The 24,387-nt window shown below is 38.8% G+C and overlaps 1 protein-coding gene and 1 pseudogene across 4 annotated transcripts in view; one reads left to right on the top strand and one right to left on the bottom strand.

Annotated features, from left to right (window-relative positions):
- The window catches only part of LOC121909823, a 40,596-nt gene that overhangs the window by 9,459 nt on the left and 6,750 nt on the right, over nt 1-24,387 (top strand). Inside the window, exons 3-6 of one of the 4 annotated variants that reach the window (XM_042430561.1) lie at nt 9,526-9,567; nt 18,831-18,882; nt 18,986-19,068; nt 22,681-22,749. In XM_042430561.1, coding sequence (XP_042286495.1) covers nt 18,866-18,882; nt 18,986-19,068; nt 22,681-22,749 — 169 coding nt within the window. In that variant the 5' untranslated portion in view covers nt 9,526-9,567; nt 18,831-18,865. Of the gene's footprint in view, nt 1-1,373; nt 4,321-9,525; nt 9,568-18,830; nt 18,883-18,985; nt 19,069-22,680; nt 22,750-24,387 lie in introns of those variants that run through there. The other 3 variants (XM_042430564.1, XR_006099527.1, XM_042430562.1) reach the window with 3 other exon arrangements.
- On the bottom strand, nt 17,002-17,182 carry LOC121910982 (annotated as a pseudogene).

The raw sequence follows: 24,387 nt of genomic DNA, 5'->3' as shown, positions 1-24,387 counted from the left end.
CTTTAATGAGGAGTAGCAATGCATGACACTGGGACTGTTATGGTTTGTATCTCCCTCACTCAGACAAGCAGTGGGGGATTCTCTCCTGAAGCTGGTCCGGACTGAAACTCGGACAAAAGTAGGAGCAGTCACGAATAGGGGATATTATGGATAAACAACCCCCTCAACCACATAGGAAGTAGTAGTGTCTTGAAAACTTGGAGTGGATGAATCTAATAGATAGAAGTCTTCATAGCTTTCATCCTCACCACTGTCCCCATCAGTGTCCAAATAGTCACCTCCGGAGACCATAACGGGAGCTCTCTCTCTCCTTAGGCCAGTCTCCTGTGCTGGGTTTAAATAATCATAATTGAGTGCTCCAGAGTTGTATTCTGAGACCTCATCACTTCAATCCGGGATGGACATCATACCGGTTCTCTCTCTCCTTACGCTAGTGTCCTTAGCTGAGTTTGAATAGTAATAACAGCCTCCTGCAGAGTTGTCATCTATGTAGGACTATCTGGGTCTGACACCTCATCACTTAAGTCAGTGTTGGGCTATATGCTATATGTCCTTTTCGATGTCGGTGAGAGAATCATCAGAATCATCAATTGGGGAGGTGGTCATGTAGTCACGGGCAGCATCTGCGTAGGAGCTGGTGTCCATGTAGTCTACCAGGTGAGCCATTGTAATGAAACTATGTTGTAGGGCTTGCCTTGGAGTGACTCTCCTTCCAGTGTCGAGATGCAGCAACCATTTAAGGAGGCTTAAATATGCCATCCTGCCTTCACACTGATGATCATCCTCACTTTCTTTGAATTTCGTGACGACATTTTCTAAATTTGCGGCCATATCCAAATGCCTCTTTGAAATTTTATTCTTGACACCTGTTGCCTCCTTGTATTCCACAGGTGATTTTAGTCTCCATCCTGAATTGATGGGCTCCCTGATGAAATACTTCCTTGTGTTCTTCCCAGCACTTAGCAGCTGGTGTCCTGGTTGACCAAGTAGCTGGCAAATGACTTTCATGTTGTGGTAGTCACATTTTCCAGGGAAGAGGTTGTCCCCAAAGTACAGGAATGCCATGACACATCCCAGTCCCCACATATCAATGGCTTCAGATATGGGGAGGCCCAAGGTCACGTCCGGAGCCCTGTGTGCACCAGCCTGCTGGTCATTCCAACCTTTACTTTGGACAGTGGAAGGGCCAAACAAAAGTTTATCAACTTCACCCAAAAGGGCTGGTCTTTTTGGTTGACAAGCATAATGTCAGGTTTTAGGTTTGTGTGAAGGATGCCAATACCCTTCAGGGCTTCAAATGCCACAAGTAATTGGTGCCTGACAGGGCGAATTTCATTGAGAGATAATGGCATCCATTCTCTCTCCTTCATCAGGTCCCAAAGGCTCTTGTCCAGCATCTCAAAGGCAAGGCAGGAAAGGTCTTGGAACTTGAAATCATCCACAAACCTCACCAAGTTTGTCTTTTCTGGATCAAGAGTCCTGAGGGCCTTAAGCATGTCCACTTCACGTTTGATTGCACAATCATCGCTCTCTTTGTGGATCTTGATTGTCAACGTCTCAGCTGTTTTTAAGTCAACTGACATGGCAACTTTGCCAAAACATCCTTCTCTGTTAAAGTCCACAACCAGGTAGCGGGAGGACTTGATGAAGAGAATATCCCACTTCAGTACCTTAAATGGAGCAGGCACTCTATCCTCGTCATTTTTATGTGCATTCTCTGATTTCAAAGTTGAGGATGAGGAAGATGTTTTTTCAGTCAAATGTTTCTAAATAATATCCAACTCCAGATTCACTTTACTTCTCACTCTGCGGGTAACCAGATGATAGCTAAACAGATTCTGTACGTCTGTGAAGGTCACAAGATAATTGACCAGATTCTCTCTGCTGGTCTTGAAGACATTGTGTGATAGATGTTGAGATGAGATGAGATGATAGATGATGTGATAAATTGACTATATTAGGAAGCTGATCCAGGGACAGAAGAGGATGCCTTTTTTGTCATAGCCTACAATCTTAAAAAAAGAGCAGCTTGCTGTGTCTTTTTTTTTAAATTGTTGCTAGGCAACCACTGAATTACCTGTCCTTAGCCTAACTGTTATTTTGCTGTGAAGTAAACTCATTCCAGGCTGGCTGTTTTCTGTTCAGATGGTGATTATGGCTGTTTAAGTCATATAGTTCCGGATATCCTGCAACAGCCACCACTAGTTAATCCTCCATGACTGTTATCTCCACTTGTTGTCGTCATCACCACAGAGGGCTTGCCTTTCAATTCATCCGATTGGACAATGGATCAAAACACCAATGACATTTGGCACTTTTCTGCTCTGAATTGACATTTTGTAAACTCGAGGTGTTCAGGGCGCTCCTGCAAAAATGTGAGGTGCATAGAGCGGAAAAATTTGAGGCGTTCAGCAAAGCAAAAGCAGTGAGCAAAAATCTTTACTCTCATTGAAAACAATTACAGGAAGCTGCCCCATGCTGCTAAAATGTGCTCTGTCTAAAGACCAGAACGTGTGTGGATTGTCATAAACACATTGCATTGTATTTAAGGTTGAAAATCCCTGACAATTTGGATGACATATTACCCTCTAAATTTGTAGCAAATAAAGATACTGTTGTGTTAGTATAATGTGGTGAACATTCAACTATGTACATTAAGTGATAAAACAGTTATTTGACATTTCTGGAAAGGATTTAATCAATTTGACGGTGTATTGTAGGTAGATTGGACAAATGTGGTAGTATGTTACCTATATGCATATTATCTTAATACATTTTATGATTATTTTTAAGCCTGACACACTTTTTTAGACCAATACAGGGATGCTCATGGAAAGTAGGTCACAGTTTGTACAATATTTTTCAATCCATTCAATAAATATTTCCTAAACTTGCATTTTTTCATAGTGTAATCCAAAACATCCCTAGACATCACTTATCGGGATGGGAAAAGCATGGATCATGTATTTGTAACTAAATCCTGTCTTTTTATACAGACCTGTTTTCTTTCTTTCTTCTTCTAATTTAATTCTCCAATATCTCCATTCATGTGTGTCTACAGCATAGCAGTGTGTGTCAATGTACTGTTCATACATGTATTTTAACCTGTTTGTGTTTCTTCTTGGACTCTGTATGTGTGTGTCTATTTGTGTATGTGTTTGCTTGTTCAAAGAAGTGTAAGTGAGTGTTGAAACAAGAACAGTTACACTGATTGCACAACTTTACTGAAGTAAACCAGATCTGGCATAAAATTGCTGGCTTAAGTGTTTCATTAGTTGAAACCACAACTTAAAATACGAAAATAAGCCACAAAGTTGTAATCACTAAATGAGAATTTGATTCACAAAATGTATTAGGAAAAATGAACTTTGTCTATCCAAAAGATAGCTTGACATGCCATCCTCAGCTTCAGACCAAAGACAAATTTTTAAACACTTAAAGGTTCATGCAGCTGTTTGTGGATCAGAGCTATAGTGATGTGTATGCAGGTATACCCACCCCAGGGGGATTTACCATGTATCTAGCTATTAACAGTCAAAGATATGTATCAGTGCACATCTTGTGTGCAAAGTGCAAAGTTACAATATCATGACCAATAAAGTCACAATGGCCATTAATGGGAAATATGGCAGGTTGATATATACTGGAATAACTTCAGTGTCACGGTTTCTGTATTTATCATATATATACAAGACATTTTGGTTTTACTAGCAGCTAAACTACATTTTAGAGGTATTACTGACCATCAACACTAGCTTAACTTGAGCCCTGGTTGACTGCATGCAGCATGCAGGGTGATCCCTGAATGTAGGCTTACCAGTGGCCACTGTTAGCAAACCGGCTAAGAAGACACAACATGTAAATAAGTCAGTTTTGGAATTACCAAACCTGTTTAACCTGTTTATTAGAGGCTATTCACCTCCCTACACCTGCATTCCCTGCACCAAGCTAACACTTACAGTAGTGTTTGGTCTCTCTGTCTACTGGACGCAGAGAGACCAAATTGATATAAGCTCTCTATCAAATTCCTGGTAGGACAGGAAACAAGCCGACACCCAAACTGTTGGAGTAACAGACTGAATTTCAAATTATAATTCCTTACACTCCTCAGAATACAGTGATCGCATTACTGCAAAGTAATGCCCAACACTGGTCATTTCTCAGGGGTGCAGTTATCCAGATCAGACTGCTGTCAGAAGAGAGCTAAAAGACTAAAAGACCAGATGACTGGCCCAGCAATGATGTTTCACCTCCAATATTTTCTGTCCCCAGTAATCCTTTTTTCTTTTTTTTTAAATTCTGGATGGTCTTTCCCTTGCTTTCCAGGGGTGTAGCTTGGAAGGGAACCTCCAGTTGGGGTTTTTCAGAGATACTGGAAGACTCATGTGCGGTTTTCCTGCTTTGATGGCTGTTTTTCTGCCAAGCCATGGAAATTTGCTGCAGCAGTGGGGTTGCTGTGATGTGATGCTGACTCCATTACAGAGTGGCTGTGAGTCAACCTCCAGGAACCCTGGGGTTGAAGCGCTGGGCCTCCTCAATCTGTAACAACAACAGGCTGATGCCTGTGTAAGACAACATATGATTCAAAAGATTAACTTGCCTCTGCTGTTATTTTCCCCTGAGAGATACCAATGGAAATTTTGAAGAGATGAGCATCTACGAATACTGGATCAAGTGAACAGCAATGGAACATGGATGTCGTCATTGGTTTTCTTTGACTCTACACATTAGTATACTTTTTGTTGGTATATTATGATATATTATGCCTTTAGATGGTGTTAAGTGATTCAAAATTTACAGGTTTAACACCATGAGAAAAATGTTACTGTACACTTGTAAAAGATTGTTTTCATACCAATTATGGCACAACATGGGGATTATTATCACTTGTGCTACTCTATGTAAGTGAATTAATGCTTCAGGTATTTATATCCCACCAGCATGTCATATGGATCAAGAACGCACTGTGAACTACGACGAAGGGGTCTCAATGCTGCATTTTATGTGGTCTAATGAGCAGGTGTCCCCTAAAGAGGTGGATAATGTTTATAGAATACAGAACATTTTGGTTTAATGTGGGTTTTCATGTCATAGATCATAGTATTATTATATGGTGCATGTAGCCAAGGACTGGTATGTGCCATAAAAGTCTCCTTGATTAGACCTGTGAGTGACTTGTTTTCATCCTGCTGAGTGCAGACACAGACTTCAGAGATCAATTTTATGACAAACCACTAGAAGTCTTTACTTTTTTGACAGGGGATAAATAATGTTTGCATGACGGATTAGACTTGGGTGGGTGTACGTAAAATATTTGAAACAAGACTGACCTTACGACCTACTCCCAGAGTTGTTGTGGCACATTATTAAAGCATGTGCAGCCAGAAAGCACTGCTTTATGAAGAAAACCAGCAGAGCGGCTTGAGTAACACACTGCAGGGTGCTGTGGTTTTATGAGTCCTCCCTTCATTTAAGACAAAACACTTAATCCCATGACACCCAGTGCTTTGAACTGCAGGAGTGGACTCTGGTCATCCTGTCTGCGCTGTCTGTCTGTCCAGGAATCCGTTGTTCACATGTGCGTGCACACACACACACGGGCACATATACACATTTTCTCTGCGAGAATGACAGTGTATAAAGTTTTAAAACATACAGCTGCAGTTTTACAGCATGGAGGGATAACATATGGTCTGATTACTCTTTGTTTTGTCATGTTGGTGGCGTAGCTCTAGGATGGCCCAACAAGTTCTCCAAACAAAATAATAAAAATACATAGTTGGCCCATGCCCTCCAGAATGACGCATATAAGTGTTTTCTGTCTCGTTTTCAAGAGGACAACATCGCAATTTCACAGATAAAACTGTTGTTTAATTTAATGTTTCGTTCAGATTTAGGCACAAAACAACTTGGTTAGGGTCATGGAAATATTGTGGTTTGTCAGTCAATCCACCACTCTGGTCAAGACTTAAATATAAACAACTATTGGATGGTTTGTTATAAAATGTTGCATAGACATTCATGTTTCCAGAGGATGAAAGATATAACTGTCACGTCCTGGTTCAATTCTATGACCTTTGTTGCATGTCTCTACTCTGATTTCCTGCCTGACTTTATACTAAAAAAAAAGATGAAAATGGTGAATAAATAAAATAAAATAAATAAATAGACTTAAAAGACTTAGACATTCATGGCTCCAAGATGATGATCCCTAAGGATTTTGCATAATTTTTTCTTGCAATAATTTGCATCTTTGAACACATTTCTATTAAATTTACTGTACTTAACAGTCCACTGTGTAAAAATTAATGGCATCTAGCAGTGAGGTTGCAGATTGCAACCAACTGAATAGCCGTCCCCGTCCAAGCATGAAGGAGAACCTACAGTGGCTGTGAAACTTGTGAAAAACTTGAAAGGCCCTCGCTAGAACCAGGCTACTGTAGAAACATAGTTGTGCAACATGGCGGCCTCCGTGGAAGGGGACCCACTCCCTGTGTAGATATAAAGGGCTCATTTTAACGTAATAAAAACACAACGATACTTATTTCATGGGACTGTACACTAATTAAAACATACTTATGAATATTATATTCCATTTCTGCCAAGTCCATTCTGCTAGATGCCACTAAATTCTACACACTGTACCTTTAACAATTTTTTTGATGCATTTTTTCTGTCCAACATGAGCTAAGATATCAAACTAATGTAACATTGATTGCAGAATAAAATAGATGTCTTGTTTACATTTAGAGAGTCCTCCCCATGTCTGAGAGCTTATTGGTTGGTTCGCCGTGCAGCCCGTCAACCTGTCTGTCTGTTGCACTTACTACCAGGTGCTTTCAATCAGTTTTCCTCAGACTGAAATGTCCTTATATGGTGCTCTGCTGAGTCCAAAGACTACTATTGTACTTCTTTTTTCTTCCAAATTAGCAGAATAAAACATCATCACTAGCTCTCTGCGTACTTGTTTAATGGGCAGATCGATCCCCAACAGTTACACTACAGTTCCCTGTAGGCTTTGGGCTGAAAGGGGGAAAAAATAATGAAACTAAGTGATGACTTTATAAGGCTGGCATCAGATGTGTAATTTACTTTTCCCATAAACAGATGAAAACAAAGCTGTGAAGACAAAGACAAAGCTGCTGTTTCATTTAGATGTTGGAGATTTATTGGTACCAGGGGCCTCATTTATAAGCGTTGCGTACACACAAAACAGGGCTTGAGAAATATGTTCGTCGCTTCCCACAAAAAAGTTGGAATTTATAAAAACAAACTTGATGGGAGAATGTGCACACCTGTACGGAAACTCTGACCCATGCATACAAACATTTTGGAGACAGGGGAAATTAGCGACGCAGATGGTGAGGTGGTGAATTGAAGCCAGATTGTATAATGATACCTCTCACACATTTAATTTCACTTAATATCAAACCTAATTATAGATCCACTTTATCATAAACGACACCACTTATCCCCCACCTACAATGCAGGCCTTTCATCCCTTCCCAGGAGATTTAACAACCATTCACATTTGGCCACATGTAACAACTCCAACAACTGTCATTTACATTTGGCTTCAGGTGACTCCATGACTGTCGTTACAACAGTCAGGATTACTAACGAACCAAGTGGTATCAGTGACCTTAAAGTTGACCCCAACGAGGTTAAATACCTGGGACTCCCTGCCAGTCAGTTAGAACTGAAGAAACCCCTTGAATGAGAAGTTGAAATGTCTTCAGGTATCTACAACCAAGTCCAGTTGCTCTCAATTCAACCCTCCTTGGATAACCATGACCTGGATGACTGAGAATCTTGACAGACATCTTTATTATAAACATTCAAGCCAGCAGTACGCTTGTGCTTGTAGTGACTATTCCATAAGCACCTTTCAATTTTAAAAGATATGTGTGCACACATTTTCAAGGTGATTGTGATTTATAAAGGGAAAAATGCATGTATTCATGCGTGCGTACAGTTTTATAATTCTGATTATTTTCTGGTGCACACTATTTCCGTCTTTTGTGCGCACTTGCACTTTTGGTTTGGATCCTATGCACTGTTTTATAGATGAGGCCCCTGGTCCTTAAGTGTCCATCTGTCTAACTGGTTTCAGAGTGGCAGAGCACACCACACTTAAACATTACATCGCTGTAGTAAACTTGACATAAAAGTAAATTGGTGATTATATCCAAATAAGCAGAGAAATAATGATGCAAATATTAAACACAAAAAAATGTTTGTACCGATTTACTCATTTCAATAATGCTTGCCTACCCAGTTAAAATAATCGCTAAATTTCATTTGGATACCTAACAAGGTCAGCAGTCAGCATACAGCACAATGAGTTGCTGCTCATTTTGCACTGAAGTCAATGGCAGTCACCTTAAATTCAGAAACTGGGTTCGGTCACCAGTACTGTAGCTTCTAGTTTGACTGTATGCTACATCAAACATTTGAGATTGAAGAGGATAAGGATTTGATGAAGTGATGATCAACAAGAATATGTGCTTTACAATGATTTTTACATGAAGTAACAAGACAGAGAGTTAAGTTAGCGGCTCTATGAAGCTGTATGGGAACAGCAGTGCTTTGAGCTAGTTATTTGGATTTGGTGATTGTCATCATGACTCTATCGCACTCAGCTGCAAATCTTCAAAGTGCACACCAGAGATTACAGATGAGGCCAAAAGGACGACATCATCAGCAAACAGCAGGGATAAAAAAAACAGATGTTTCCAAAGCAGAAGCTGTTCAGTCCTTGTATGCTCCTGTTCAGCAATATATCACAGACACAAGTGTATAAAACTCGTCTCAAATTTGGCACTCACTTGAAAATGTTAAAGCTTATGGACTCATCCCTCACTGTGAATCTCTCTTTGCAAGTGTACAGCAACAAAGTGGGTCACATCAACCTCCCCGTCACTGCAGCTGCACCACCCACAGAAGCACAGTTATTTTCTTTTACTTTTCCAAACCAATGACTCGCTTCAAGTCTATAGTTTTCAGTTCTTTGTTTGTTAGACAACATCTGACATTTCTGGTTCCCATTATGCTCCAAATGATGTAAGATTTAATTATTTTGTTCGTTATTTTGGTACTAGCAGTGAGTCTTCCCTCTTAAAATAAAGATTTGGAAAACTTCAGCTACACCCGTAAGGAGTTCATCGGGTTTTATTATATTTACGCTCGCTTGTATTTCCTTACAGAAACATATTGTGTGTATACCCTTTACTGCTTCCTCTTTCTTCTTCTGCTTCTCCTACTTCATCTCAGATATCTCACATGAAAAGCTGGATCATGGGAGGGTTGTTTTAAGGTAAATGTGAGAGCGTGCATACGGTTTACCCTTCCTTTCATGAGCATGTAAGCAGGTAACTCAATGATGTTGAGGTTATGAAATAAAGTCTTGTGTTTTTTCTGTCTCATCTAATCCCCCCCAAAGCTCTGTCAACACCTGTGAAAGGACATTCACTTCCCTCCTGCAGCTGACTGTGGCTCCTCACTTTTTCTTTTTCTCTCTCACAGGACGTGCAGGAAAAGGATGTGGGTCGGAGCGCACCACTGCAGGCATGTGTGTTTTCCATTGCTCAAGTTATATCTGTCAGTGGATCAAGTGTGGCTAAACAGGCATGAACTGTATTCATTTACCACACAATGGCTGTAAAAGGAATTCGAGATTGTGTCATGAACTGGCCTCGATATCGCTGTGGAGTAACAGGAGTTTCCAAATGTGCAGGGCCTCCCAGTCGACTTGTTGGCTTTCATTTCTTCCCGACTTTAAGTGATCAATTAGTGCCAGAGTTTGGCAACCGATTTTATACACTTGACTCGGTTACCAAGGTAATTCAGGAAATGGTATGCAGGTGGCTTTGTTTGGGATAAAAACTGGCATCTATATTTGTCTTTTGGGCTTGAGCTCCTTCCTGCTGCTGCAGTCACGTGCTGTTGTTGAATGAGACTGCAATACTACAGTTTATCTCAGGCAATACGATATGAAGGTGAGACGTTGTTTGGTTTAGAAGATTTTACATAATTTTACATGCACACAACATATATGCTGGGCTAAAACTGTCATTGCTAACACTGTTTGTTGGCCGTTTCAGCCCACTAACGCCAGTAATTTAAAGATCTAGTTTCACGCAACCATGGGTTTCATTGTTGTAGTTTTGGCTGTTTCTCTCATTGTTAATAAAAACACCACACTCACTAAGTTACCGTATTGGCGCACATCTAAAAGACCCTGATCATAAGACAACCCTTTTTTCCACAACTTGTTGTTGGAAAAAGACAATAAGAAACATTCTCAGACTATTGGTAGAGTTCCTAATGTGAATCCCACATTTGTGTAGCTTGTCACATACTCATACACTCTCCAGTGAGGCTATGATTTTCTCTGGTTGTTAGCATTTATTAGACTTGTTTTGTTGTTATTCTGTGACACCGGTAGCTGTTGGAAACTAGACCAACTGGGCTTCCAGAACACTTTTAGTGGTTCTCAACAACCTCCACTTTTAGGGTCAATACAGTAAAGGTCTTACAATGCGGCAACATCACTAAGATAAGGACTGACTGGACAAAAACATGAGCGAATGGACAATAATAAAGGCTTCCCAGAAGCCAGCCGCTAGATTATCCAAATTTATTTTGAAGGGAGATCAAAAGACACTGTTTTCACTGTCGGTTTTATTTCCAAAAAAAGCTGTGTAGTTAATTAGGATAAACTGATCGTCTCACCACTGGTTTCTTGGCCTGTTGGACTTTGTTGTAGCAACGTTACCATGTGCCCAGATCTTTAATAAAACTGAATTTTGTTAACTTATACAATATGATCAAATGACTACCCAAATCTAGTAAAACACACTTCTACTTGAGATACACTTGCGTCTGTTTGTGTTGCTGACTGATAATGAAGTTCCCAAGTTTCTAAAATTAAGCGTCAATGTTGGGAGGCCAAAATTCCTGCTGCTGATGTTTTTTCTTTAACAAACTCCAAGAATAGTTACGATAAGCATCTGCCTTTTTGAGTTTTCTTTACACGCATTTCAGTGAATGATAATATACCATTGTAATATAAAAGTGAAGCCTTCTCTGCATGTTCACTACCGACTAAAAAAAGAAAGTTTCACAAACATTTTCTTTTTCATGAATTGAATGCCAGGATTAAAAGTGCCAACAGTCAGCTGTGAGTCAGCGGAGAAATGAGTCAGCACATCAACACAGTAACAATCCAGCGACTTCACCAGGTCACCTCGAGTGCATCACCTGAGGGGCCTCCTGTCATAAGTAGTAAAGCTGACTCGGACATGTGTGGGGTTGCCGTTTACAGAGCAGGAGGCACAAGCTGAGGGGTCAGTCCCTTCCAGAACATACTTAATAAATCAGACAACATGTGTTAGAGCACAGGCTCCATGGTGCAATAATATCAACAAGTGATTGATCTAAGTTTCTTATTAGATTTGATTTCTTCGTGTAGAATACTATTATTAAAATGATTTTGTGATGCTTACAATGAAAACATCTGTATCCTCTTGCATGGTTAACCACAACAAATGAATTTTAAGTTTAAAGTCAAACAGCATCAGCCATCATCTCTTGTTTCAGTTCAACATCCTCAAGTGACTTTATAGTTTCACAGTCTATCAAACAAAAAAAAAATCTCTCCATGAAAACATGCTCATGTGCCAGCGCGGGCAGACATGCTAATGCCTGTTCTTTCTGTTTGGTGTTCGATCCAAGTCGAAGCTTTAGCGTGCTGAAAATGTCCACATCTTGGCATGTTGACGACACAGACTCACACAGCATAAAGGAGTTATGACCGTTTCTTTGAATTACATACATTTATTATCCCAAATCCTACTGTATAATGTCATTATCATGCACTCATGTTATGTACAATACATTCTCCTGTCAATTTTGAGATACAATACTTTAATTCATTGATATATAGTAAAAGTTGTAATTTTAGGATGCATTTTTGGTGTATAAAAGATACAGAGCAGATAGATCTATAGCAAATATCTTTGGATAACGCACTATAAAAAATAGATACAGTGTCGGTGAACACCAGGTTGTACGTGGGAGGAAAGTTGCACATTTTCACCTATGAAATCGGCACGATCAGAGGAAATAGAGCAAGACCCCCCACCTGTTTTAGCAGAAGCCATATGTTGAATACCACCCATGAATGCTCATAAAAGTCACATATGCACATCAGGTTGTCCTGTAATATTTGCATCATATCTCTAGAACAATGATCTCATTTTCCGTCAGGAGGATTAACTATACTGTATCTATTGTATCTACTGTGTAATTTAATTGAATCATCACCTCACCTTTTGGATGTCTTTTCAAGTAGGGCTTTTTGTAAGCCAGCTTTTTTATATTATTCATACGACATGCCTGGACTGATGTTTCTCATTTTGCTCTGATGGTGCAGATGAAACACAAATTGCAGGCTGTGCTGAGCTCACAGGCGCCAAGGTTTGGCAAGGCAGAACTTTACAACACTGGCAGCTTTCGAGCCTTTTGGTTCTAATTAAAGCCGCTCTCTTCTGTACGAGACGGACACCATATTGCTTTGTGTCAAAACGTCTTTGGAGGTAATCAATCACTCGGGCCTTAATATCTTTATATCTGTTAATCACATGCAAATGATATAGATGTACAATAGTGGAATAAGTTCAAGTGAAAGACTGAGATTGTTTTAAGGTGTCAAACAATTGATACAATATGTGTGTGAAAAGGCTGCCTTTTCATTAGGCCCTGGTTCCCAATATTACTTGTGTTTTTGTGTTAAATCACTAATTTCAGTACAATGTTTCTGTTAATTGATCAGTCATGTTGCATAAATAATGTAATATGGGTTTCATTTGAGTATTTTGTGGGCTTCTGCCTTGCTGTGATTATTTTTTGAGGGTTTTGTGATGGTGAGCAGATCGTCTGCTTAATCAGTGATAGTGACAACAGGTGTGTGTCGTTGGCTGCACTGAGCAGTGAGTCACGGCTCTGTCAAGTTGAGGTAGGAAGGATAAAACTTTTCTGTAGTAAATAACATTCTGTATAATTTGGTGCATGTGTGACCAAAGGACATTGTGATTGTCAACAGGAGCAGAGAAATCCTACATCAATGTTGTTCTGTATGTTTTGAAAGCTTTGTATCAGTCCAGCTCACGCAGTGGTCACCTGAGTAGATGGTACGTTCCAGTTAGATCAAGCTGAGAAGGTAAAAGGTCGGTTGCTGGTCAGTTGAGGGAGTAGAGAAGAGAGTCAGTGGCAGTTTATTGTGAGGTAGCAGATCATATTTGTTTGTTCTTTGCTTCAGCTTAAGTTTGTTTTTTTTTTTAATTTCTTGGGGTTCATTTTCGCCCCTATTTCATTAATATTTTTGTTAATAAATTTTCCAAGTTTCCAAAGTTTCCAAAAGTGGAGAAGAACAAAAAATATTTTCTTCTGTTCATTCAGGATCATGTATATTCTTCATACTGCAGAGCTCTTCTTGTTTCTGAATAGAAAGCAGAACGCGAGCTGAGGTTTGTAATTTCTTTTGCGCTCCGAGTGTCACGCTGTTTTCTGAAACTTGAGTTAATCACATAAAGCCGATTTTTCTCTTTTCATTTGGAAGCGAGGACGTGTCGTGTCGTCACTCTTTGATGTGATTGGTGGGTTTGATTTGTATGTTTTGGCTAAACAAATAACAAATATTCACAAAATATAAACAAATAAATAAAAACAATAAAAATTTCCAGTGCCAAATACCATCTTCTGCTCTTTATATGTGGTGGCGGCAATGTGTATGACGAATGCAAGACTAAGTGTTGCCACATTTTATCATTCGGTCTCACTGAACAACCATGTGGTGACCTAAGATACTGACTGTGTGTTTGTTTACAGCTCTGCCTCCTCTTCCTCTGTAAACACATCTCCTGCTTCAGCATGGCTGCAGCCTATAAAGATTTAAAAGCAAGTTGTTTTTATCTGAACACATAACATCTGGTGTTTCTACTTAAACCATCCTTACACCTCATGTTGTTGGTCTTCAGTCCTGGTCCCGATTTTCACTTTGTGTCAGAAGTGAATTACATTCATCTTGAATTAATGTTTTCTTGATTTCTCAATATATTTTCTTGTAATTATGTTATCTATTACTGATGAAATGTGATGCACTGATAATAATGCTATATTTTCGTGTCACAACAGTCAGTTGTAGCGTGCAGCAAGGAGTAGCGTGCTGTCTGGGACACACTACCACATATCTTTCTTTGTATTCACACAGTGTTGAAAGACATAAAAATTCAATTTATCTTCCTCAAGCACTTGGTCTCAAAACATGAGTAAGAGTAAGCATTAAATCATACATCCACGTCATCATGACTTTAGCTCTCCATATGACAAAGTGTTATGTTTTATGATCCCTTTCCACATTGTTTTTAAATCACCAGACCTCATTTCTCAAAGCCAGAAAGAACTCATGACACAGTCTTATTACATGAAAACAAGACGAATGTACCCTCCATTTCTGATCACAGATGTATGCCTCCAGACTTCTTTGATGAAAGTCACAAAACATGTTCTCTGTCAAAACAAAGTAAGGAGGAATATTGCTGAAGGTGTAGTTTGATGGTGCACAATGTTAAGCAGACATAAGAATGCTTCTCATTATTCTGTTAAAGGGGACGTATTATACTTTTTGTGATTTTCTGTAATTTAGATACTATTATAATGCCGGATTTCTCTGTTAGGTCAAGAACTTGAGGTGAACGCATGTAAAAATGCTGCCTTAAGGTCAAAAGCTTCAACCTGCTCTGAACACTGTGTTTGCAAAGTTACCTCTACTTCCCCATCAAACTGACGTCAGGTTGTTCATGTTTGCCTACAAATGGCCATCTGTTCCATAGCCTTTGTTGCTAAGGTTGTTCCATGGGTTGTTTGCATTGTCCGCTCGCATTATTTTGCATCAGATTCAGGCTCAAACATGTACGGATGTATTTGAGAAGTTTATATTTTGAGTAAAGAACGAGAAAAAGAAGTTAAATCCTACTACTACTGTTTGTTTATGTAGCCTCCGGTGCTGAGACGCAATTTCAGGAAGCTAACCAATCTGATCAGAGTGGGCTTATCGAGAGGGGGGCCTTAAAGAGACAGGAGCTATAACGGCCTGTTTCAGAAAGAAGCTGAACTGCATAAAGGCTGCATAAAGGGCCAGTATAAGATAATAAAAAAAAGGTTTTTTTAACTGTAAATCATGCAAAGATATTCCAGTAGCCCCAGAATAAAAATATATAGACCTGGAAATGTGCATGTTATGTCTCCTTTAATGTTGAAGACATTAATAGATGTTTTTACAATATGTAAAGTTTAACAAATCAACACCACAAGCATGTCTTTCACACCATGAAGGACACCATCACTATATGCTTTTTATATAATCCAACAGCCTCTCATATAAAGCATGAAGTAGCTTATTTATGTCTGTAATACAACTTTTTTTTTTTCTGTCTTTGTACATGTTTTACTGTTGATCGTCATTCATAATCCCTCATGTCAGAGGTATGCAGAGGAGAGAAAAGATTCATGGTCACATCTGTGCTGTTTCTGCCAAATGTAATGCTCCTTAAATCTGAGTGGGTTATGCAACTCAACATAGAGAGTATAAGAGCCAAAATGAATCTTTCAAAAATCAGTGATAAAAATGAAATGTTATCAAAAAGCTACAAGTTTTTTCTTTTTATAAATTCAAAGTTTGTCTGAAAGCTCACAGACAATTTGATTATTATTATCATCATCAGTTAAATTGATGTTATTCATTATAATAATAATGCCACTAGCTTCATGGACTCATGAATTGAGGGAAGAAAAAAAAACTAAGATAGAAATGAGTTCCTCAAAACTGACATAAATATCTCCAAAGAGCCATTAGGAAGACTTGGCAGACATCCCCTCAGTCATTTGATCTTAACTCCATGCTGATTTAGAAAAAACATCACTTATTTCTGTATTTCATGTCCAAGCACCATTTTATTTCCAAAGCTGTAGGGACACTTCATTCTTCCAGAGCTCAAGGGCAGCTTTAGTGCACTCTGTTGGTTCAGATGTGTTTTCCATGATGCTAGCAGCCTCCATCCTATCAGACTCCGCCTTGACAGGTTTCGTTAGTCGGATAAGGAAACTCTGTCCCATTTGGACCACATGCGGCTCTGCAACCTCTGACAGAATTTAATCCTGCTCTGTCTTGTGTAAACTAAACAGTTAAACTACACTGATTACAGCTGCTTTTGGTCTTTCTGCTCAAGACATTGTTTACATAATCTTGTTAAATTATGTAAAAGCAGAATATCTGTCTATCTACATGTAGATAGTGGGAATAGACAGTGTCTGAGGTCACTGAGTTCACTACTGGTCTTCAGTTTTCACTGTAATCACTGTGGTGAAAGTTCATCCGTTAATTTTGCATGTCACTCCTGAAAATCTACACTGTAATTGCCACTGTTTATTTCTGTCAGCATCTGTGATTGAGCCAAATAGTACTCATGTACATCATCTTTAGCTTTGTTTACTTGCCCCTAAACTTTTCCAGTTTCTTTTGTCCTTATCTGCAACTTGGCTCCTCTCTCATTTAACATGGAGCCATTGACATTGAAAAAAGTTCAACATGCAGTCTATTGCTTGTCTTAGTGTGAATGTTTACCCTGAATTCTACAGTTTTTGAAACAAAGACTTCCATAAACTATAAACCATCCCAATTCTTTCAAAAACATTGCCTCGGGAACATAATTGTGCAACCACATCTAGAAAGAAACATATAACAATGACCATGAAACCATTTTAATTGTAAATCAGTTTTTCTATAAACATCATGAAACCATCCAAAATGATGAGAAGTTTTGGATGCAGAGACAACATTTAAATATTTTCAACCGCGCAAATTAAAGAGTTGCAGAGACAGATGTGATCATGCTTTCCATGAAGTGGAAATATGACTTGTTTAGTCTTTTGTATTTGTTGAGGTGGTGCTGAAACTGGAAGTGGAAGTGGTTTAGTCTGAAACATTTAAAGGACACAGAATATCCATTACCACCAAAGGATTTAACTCACCACTGAATCAGTATTACAGTAGATATTTAGCTTGTTAAACTGATAAGAACAGATACTACACTTGATCTTAGCCAAAAGGTAGAGAAGTGATTGATATTTAGCTTGTTTAAACTGGGATAAAAATATACCATGGCGAGAATTATTAACTCTGATTGGCTGGCAGGTGTACATTATTTTCTAGTAACAGAACAGAATAACTGCACATCTATGATTCAGGCATTTATTACTGTGACAGTATTAACTTCTGAGGCTGTGTCTGACATAGTCGCTCGTGCACGCATTCACTATTTCTAACAATTTATAAAAAAGATAAAATAAAATCATAAAATCATCATAATTTTGTGCCATCCCTGAGAAAGTACATTGTCGCAGACCAACGCAAAATGGAGTTATGGAAGCAAATCCATTACAATAAACTTGAGTATTTTGGGGTGTTTACTCTTACATAGACACTGCAACAAACACACACACACACACACACACACACAATAAAATAAGAAAAATGTTTGACAAAAGTTTGATTCCACTCTTATATTTGTCCTTCAGTATGAAGCTTAACCTCTTGTATATTAACCTTTCTCCTTGATACCCATCATATAATCCACTATAGTTTATTAAAAAGATTCCCATAGCGCCTCAGTATGAGGTACATACTGAACTATCACAACAATAGAGAATCGGAAGATTCAGCTAAATTGCACATACTTAAATGTTTTCTGCCTCACTTCATGACCTCTAGCTAACATAAATTTTCCCTCCTCTTCATCAGGCCATGGCAGCTATCCTTCATATCGTAAAAACCTGCTCTCTGTTTTAACCATTACTCTGGGATATATCAAAGTTAGAAGTCTTGGATGAGTACCACATGCATTATTTTCTGCTTGCTCAGTAGATTGCACTGTTTCCAGGGATTGTAATACTGTGTTAAACTGTTAAACCGAGGTATAACAGCAGCCACTGTTCACAGATGATAACAGAACAAGTCCAAACAATGGGGAGTAACTGCTTTCATCCTTAACAACATTATTTTGTGAACTAATAAAGATCCATTCCTATGTGGATGTTTTGTCAATAGTTGTTCGTGTTCTTACTTTTACAAGTTTTTTGTACTTGACTACAAAAATGGCAAAAAAAAAAAAAAGGGGACAGAATTTTCTGCTCATAAAGGCTCACACACCTGTAGTGCCACACATGTCTTTAAATTCAGGATTAATCCATTCAATTTGTGCTGTGAGGAAGCAACCAGAGGATTACTACACTCAGCCGTGACTGATTGCTGATGACGGTGATGATTCCAGGCCTCCGTTGCGTCTGATATTACCATGTTACTCATATTCAGATCATCTCTAGATGTGGTTTTGCCTCAGAGTAAGAATCCATCTCTGCGAAATGCGGCCTGTTCAATGCAGCTGTTCCTATTACAGCTGTGGTCAATGTCACAACCACCCAAAGATGTATTCAGATGTGGGAGATGAGATTAATGGGAAAGTTAGTTCAGTTTCTATCTGAGCTCTGCTCATTGTGTGGCCACAGAGCGTGTGCTTTCTTGGAAAACTTTAAGAGGAATAAAGATATCTCCTTGGAGGGATGAACAGCAGCATCCATCTTACTGTCAACTCCTTTTTTGCAATTATTGGAAATATATTTGTGATCCTCTGAGAGTGATTTTTATCCCTCTTCAATGCATCATTTGTGCTTGTCCTCCTGCATTTTTACACTTTTATATTGTGTTTTGGCAGAAAGGAAGATCCTAACCTGAGTGCCACAATATGGGATGAAGCTAAAACACAAGTAGGAGCTATTAGAAGTCATGCAGATGGATGGGATTAATTAGTGTTGATAATTTGGTTGTTTTTTTTAAAGGTTATTTGAACTTTCTGTTAATGATTTGCAGGCAGGAGCTCAAGCTTGGCATTGTAGGCCTCAGGCAGAGAGCAAAGAACTTACACACAACCTACAACATTTGCAGATTCCCAGGTGAGGAAAGTTTACTCCTTGAAATTAACTCATTGTAATTTACATTTTTAAAGCCCTGCTGAGCTACATTTAGCAAAACCACCCCTGCTGTTAGCAGTCGTTTCCATATGGTGTAAAGTTACCGCCCTCACACTTGCAGAGTTGCATAATTTAATTCAACAGATGCATAGATATCATAACATTTAAAAGTCATGAGGACATTCAAAAAGGAAAAAAAAAATCTTAAATATAAATAAGTAAAACATGAAATAAACATCGAGACATCGAGTTCATACAGTACCATGAAACATAACTGGAATTTTCCCTCATTCAAAAAATGTTTGTGGATACAGTCTGTTTAACTGTTTGACTTCATGCTTGTGTAAAAGAAAGAACTTGATGCAGCTGTTGGAATATAATTTTCCCTCCAACCACAATAACTTCATTATTTATTTGTGCCGATGTGTCACACACTGACTAATAACAGTTACCGTAGACACTGTCCATCATCTGCGGATGTAGGTTTACTGGCAAATGTTTGTTAGTCTGAGAGTAAATTTACTGTGTGTCAATAGTTTCTGTGGACTGTATGGGGGTTAGAGTGGAAAATAATACAATACAGCAGAACAAAGATCAGAGGAGGCAATTTAAAACTCTGTACTGTGTTAGATTACATCCTGTGTGTCCTTTACACAACATATATCAGCATCCAGAGCTGAAGAAACAGTTCAATTGATCAATCGGTAGCTGTACAGCTTCATACCAAAAGCCACTTAATCTGATCTTAAGTGCTCAGTTAGCACATGAGTTAAGATGAATTTTCTTTTTAAAATAACTGTATATAACTTTGTATATTTCAGTGTCAATTACGCATTTGTTTGTCATCTGTGAAAAAGATGAGATTTTGGTGAGGAATCAAAAATGGCTTAATCCTTGAAAAAGGCCGTTATGATTCCTCATAGCCACCCATCTTTCCTCAGAAGTGTGCCTGTGTGTGGGCTTCAGGTGCACAACTTCCTCTGATTGTGTGTATAACGATATGAATGCATATGTGTTCAGTATAGAAAGAGGTTTGAGTGCCTGTGCATCACTGGCAAATTATACTCGTAGGGCCTGGTGGCAGATTCACACCTGGAGGGAAATAGATGGTGGAGGGTGAAACTTTCCCCCCAGACCCAAAGACAGCCAGCAGCTTGGAAGTCTAAAACTGTAATTGAGGCTGTCATGTAGAGTAAAGTAAACCTCCCATGTAGACTGAAGATTAAAGGTTTAAGAAAGGTGTATAGAATATCTTTATTGAGGAAATTGAAGGTTTCTCAAGAGGAAAAATTAGAGGACAACCGGTATAAGTATTACATTCTACAGCACCTGTACTATATGTGCAGATGAATCAACATACACACTAAACCTTTAAGCGCTTTTTTTCCCGAAGACAGCTACTATCTTAATCCACTGATGCTTTGAATTAAATTTTGTGGCTATAGATGAGGCCGTTTTCTGTCTTCTTTCAGGAAATAGTCATAGACAAGGTACAAAAACCAAACCAGCTCCTCTCAGCGAGCTGCCGTCCAACAATGTTTCTCACACAGTTTTACCACTTTTTTTTTTTTTTTTTTACCCCTCCCCCTTCACACAATTTCATGCCAAGATTTCCATTTTATGTGACACACCATTTGTGGGAGAGTGCATCTCTACATGTGGAACCAATCTGCTGTGAGCTAATGAGTTTCGCAGGTGGTTGGAGTTGTTGCGTGCTACACTGTAGTCGGGAATAGAGAGCAGATACTGCAGTTTGGCTGAGGTAACTGTTGCCTGCATTGTTATTGAGGGCACAGGCGTATTGGTTTCCATGTTTACCTTTGATGATGTTTTAATGGTCAGATGTTTTCTCTCAGAGTGCAGATTTCAAAAGAAACGTAAATATCATGTGTAATATTTTCAGTCGAATCCATAATTAATCTTTGTTTACAGATATTTATTTAACAAGCATTCTGGATTCACTTAAATAATGCTGTTGTCATTAGGGAAGCTGGATACAGTGGAAAATAATGCACAATCACTGTTATACACATGTGAATGATAAACTGATGCTGCTGATGTGTGACTTTTATGCTGAGGAAATGTGTGTTACAGCACCGCTGTTTGAAGGCCATTGCAAAATAAAATGGATCGCTTCAGAGGGAAAAAAAGAAACGAGAAGGGAAAATAGAATATTCTGAGAGTGAGTCACAGGGTGAAGGGCGGAGTGATGTCGGCCCAGTCTTCACAGCTGAGAGAGGGAGAGTGTGTGTTTGTTGGGGGTGGAGGGGGGGCACCGTGAGGATCACTGGGGCCTTCTGGACCCAAGCTGTTGTTTCCGAGCAAAGACCGACGTACATGCAACCACACAATAATCTCATTCATGCTGACAATCAATAAAAATCAACCTGATTTTTTTTTTTTTTTTTTTTTTTTACAGTGTAAGTCTTGTCACACGCACCTCAAATTTCTCTTTGCTTGTGTGTAGCAGATCTTCAGTTGTCCTCAGACTGAGGTCACTCCCAACAGAGCTTAAACTGTAGCATATGAGCAGATAAATGATTGGTTTTTGATGACCTTTGTGCTTTCCATGGAACAAATGATTAAAATTAGCCACCTGCTCAAGAAATGTGGTTTAAATTTGAATAAAAGTGGTACACTGGCCGAAATTTCAGCTCTACAAGTAAAATCATGCTAGTTATACATGTCATGGATATTGAGATAAATGTTCATATAAAAGGCGATCCACGATAAAATAATGTACATCTCTGAATTATTAGGTTAAACTGTGTAGGTCAAAATTATCTCAGGATCATGTAGCTCTTACATAAAGACTTACTGTAACATACGCTGTCAAAACTACATATATTTACTGCACGATTTCCCATGTCAAAATAAGTATTATTTATTTAAAAGCCTATTTTAAAGCTTTCTTAAAAAACTCAGAAAAAGTATTTCTTATGTTGCAATTTTGACTTTGCGTGAATGAACTTCATGTCCAGTTGTGGCTCCGTGTCAGCTGGCGGAGGCCCTTGTCGACCAGATGTTTGATGGGTATTTAAACTGTTGTAGAATGCATTATAGCTCTCGAAAATATCCTATGTTTGTGTGTGTGTGTGCGTGCGTTTATTCCACCAGATACAGACATGTCTGTTTATGTTAGAGGAAAATGTCATTTAACTACCAAGAGAGCAAAGCAGAACATTCCTAACAAAGCTCAATGACTGAGACAGATTTATGGATACACTGCAAGGAAACAAAACGGTGATAGTGCAAGATGAAATGTCAGACTGATTCTTAATCAATAAAATGAAGATGAATAACATCCAAGAGGGATTCACTTTTTTTTGACCTTTGTGTACCCAAGGTAGGTTCACTCTTTTTCAGCAAATCTCTGCTCCACTATTACACATTTACTAAGTAGAGAAGCTCAACGGCACCTAAATGTCGGTATTGAGGACAGTCGGGGAAGACAAAGATTGTTCTTTCATCTCCACTCAGTGTAAGATCTGTAAAACTACATAGACCTGACCTTTCTCACTGCAGTCATTTCGAGTTGTCATAGCAAGAATAGCACAGGTGTAACTAATAATATTAACGATGGCTCTTTAACAGACAGACATGTAGCCCAGTTATACTACATCCAGTATTCATGGAGAAATGTTGGCCTTCATCTGGAGTCATGTAAGTCTAATTTTCTGTCTCATTTTTATTCTGTTTTAGTCTTCACCAATTAATGAGAAAAAATATCTTAGGTCTTTATGTAGGTCTTTAGCTTAGATGCTCCACCATGTTCATCTGTTAGTTGCTAGCTGTCTGCTATTTGGTGTTGAGCAGATAGGATACAGTCAGTTTATTAGAAGTTTATTTGTAACTATCAGCATCCAGTTTTAGAAATCTGCTCTGCTCAACATCCTGTTGAGGCTTACCTGGTCTGCCAAACCATACTCCAGTTTATTAATTGCCAATGTGCAGATATGCAACGCCTTTGATTGCTTTGCAAGCAGTCTCCCATTCTCCATTCCACAGCACATATGTTTTACACCTTGCTAGTTAGGCTAAAACTAACTGTTATGAACAGGCTTAAATCAAAGCTAACTTAACCGTTAATCCTAATAAGTCATGTCTTAATATTTGGAAAATATAAGGAAATACATTTGAATCCTGGTTTGTTTCTGCTGAATCTGTGAGGTGAGGGGCTCTCTTTAACAAGTGCAGCAAAAACTTTTGAACAAGTTTCTCCTATTAGCAAAAAGATGCGTTCTGTTTCAGTGGATTAACCCCAGACCTCCTACTGTTAACCAGTACTATGGAGACATCTTTAAAGTTTTGCCAATGGAGCACTGAGCTCAGTCTTGAAGGAAAATGAGAGGTTTGTTGATAAGCTGCGGGCGCCTCTTCTAAACTACCTCCCAAATAGCACAGCAGACCTAGTACGTAGGGGGCACTGCACTGTGGCTTCAACCCATTCTCTTGGCGTCCCTCCAGTTCCTCTGGGAATGTTTAATGCTCTCCCCAGAGAATTGTACTCCTTTGCATAGTTGTATACTCCCTGAACCTTGTAATGTATCCAAGCTCTGAGATCTTTGTATAATGTAATCTCATGTAATGTGTATGTCTACATGCCATGCTGTTGTTTTTTTTTTGACGTTTGTGACCTGTTACAATCTTTCTCTGCTGTCATTTGTGTTTTTTTATTATATATTCTGTTATTGAAAATTCACTAAAATATTGTGTAAAAAAAATGGAAAATTCTTGCAGACTTGTGGGAGTGTAGAGGTGTAGGGGATGGCCGTCAGCCTCGATGTCACAATAGATAAATAGCCAATGAAGAAGCAAGCAGAGGAAGAGCTAAAGAGCTTAAAAACAACATAATCATAACCACCTGGCAAGGACTCTGGGACTCCCATTAATCTCTATGGACAAATTTTGTGGTGTGTGTGCCCTGAGAACTGAAGGAGAAAAAATCTAGTAAATCTGTCCTTTTCTGTTTTAACATTTTCACTAAAACAAGAAGACCCGGTCTTGATTAAACACACTTTTAGAGAAACATTAGTTGCACTAGGCTCTTATAAATCCATTCTGTGAAAACAGGTAAATGAGACAGCTACATTTCATTTCAACTTATCATTACATAGCATTGTGGTGACTAGGCTATAATTTTAATGTGAATATTGTGAGTTCTGTTGAAATCAGCTAATCCAAAAATGACTGATGGTCTAAAAGCAAACCACTGAGCAAATTCAAACACATCCAAACATCACGCACTGATGGCAGAACAAGCTATGTGCATTTAACTGTGCCACTTTTCAAGCTATCAAC

This window comes from Thunnus maccoyii, chromosome 13 (genome assembly GCF_910596095.1).
Source record: "Thunnus maccoyii chromosome 13, fThuMac1.1, whole genome shotgun sequence".
Classification (NCBI taxonomy): Eukaryota; Metazoa; Chordata; class Actinopteri; order Scombriformes; family Scombridae; genus Thunnus; species Thunnus maccoyii.
This window is presented reverse-complemented; position numbering and strand designations above follow the sequence as displayed.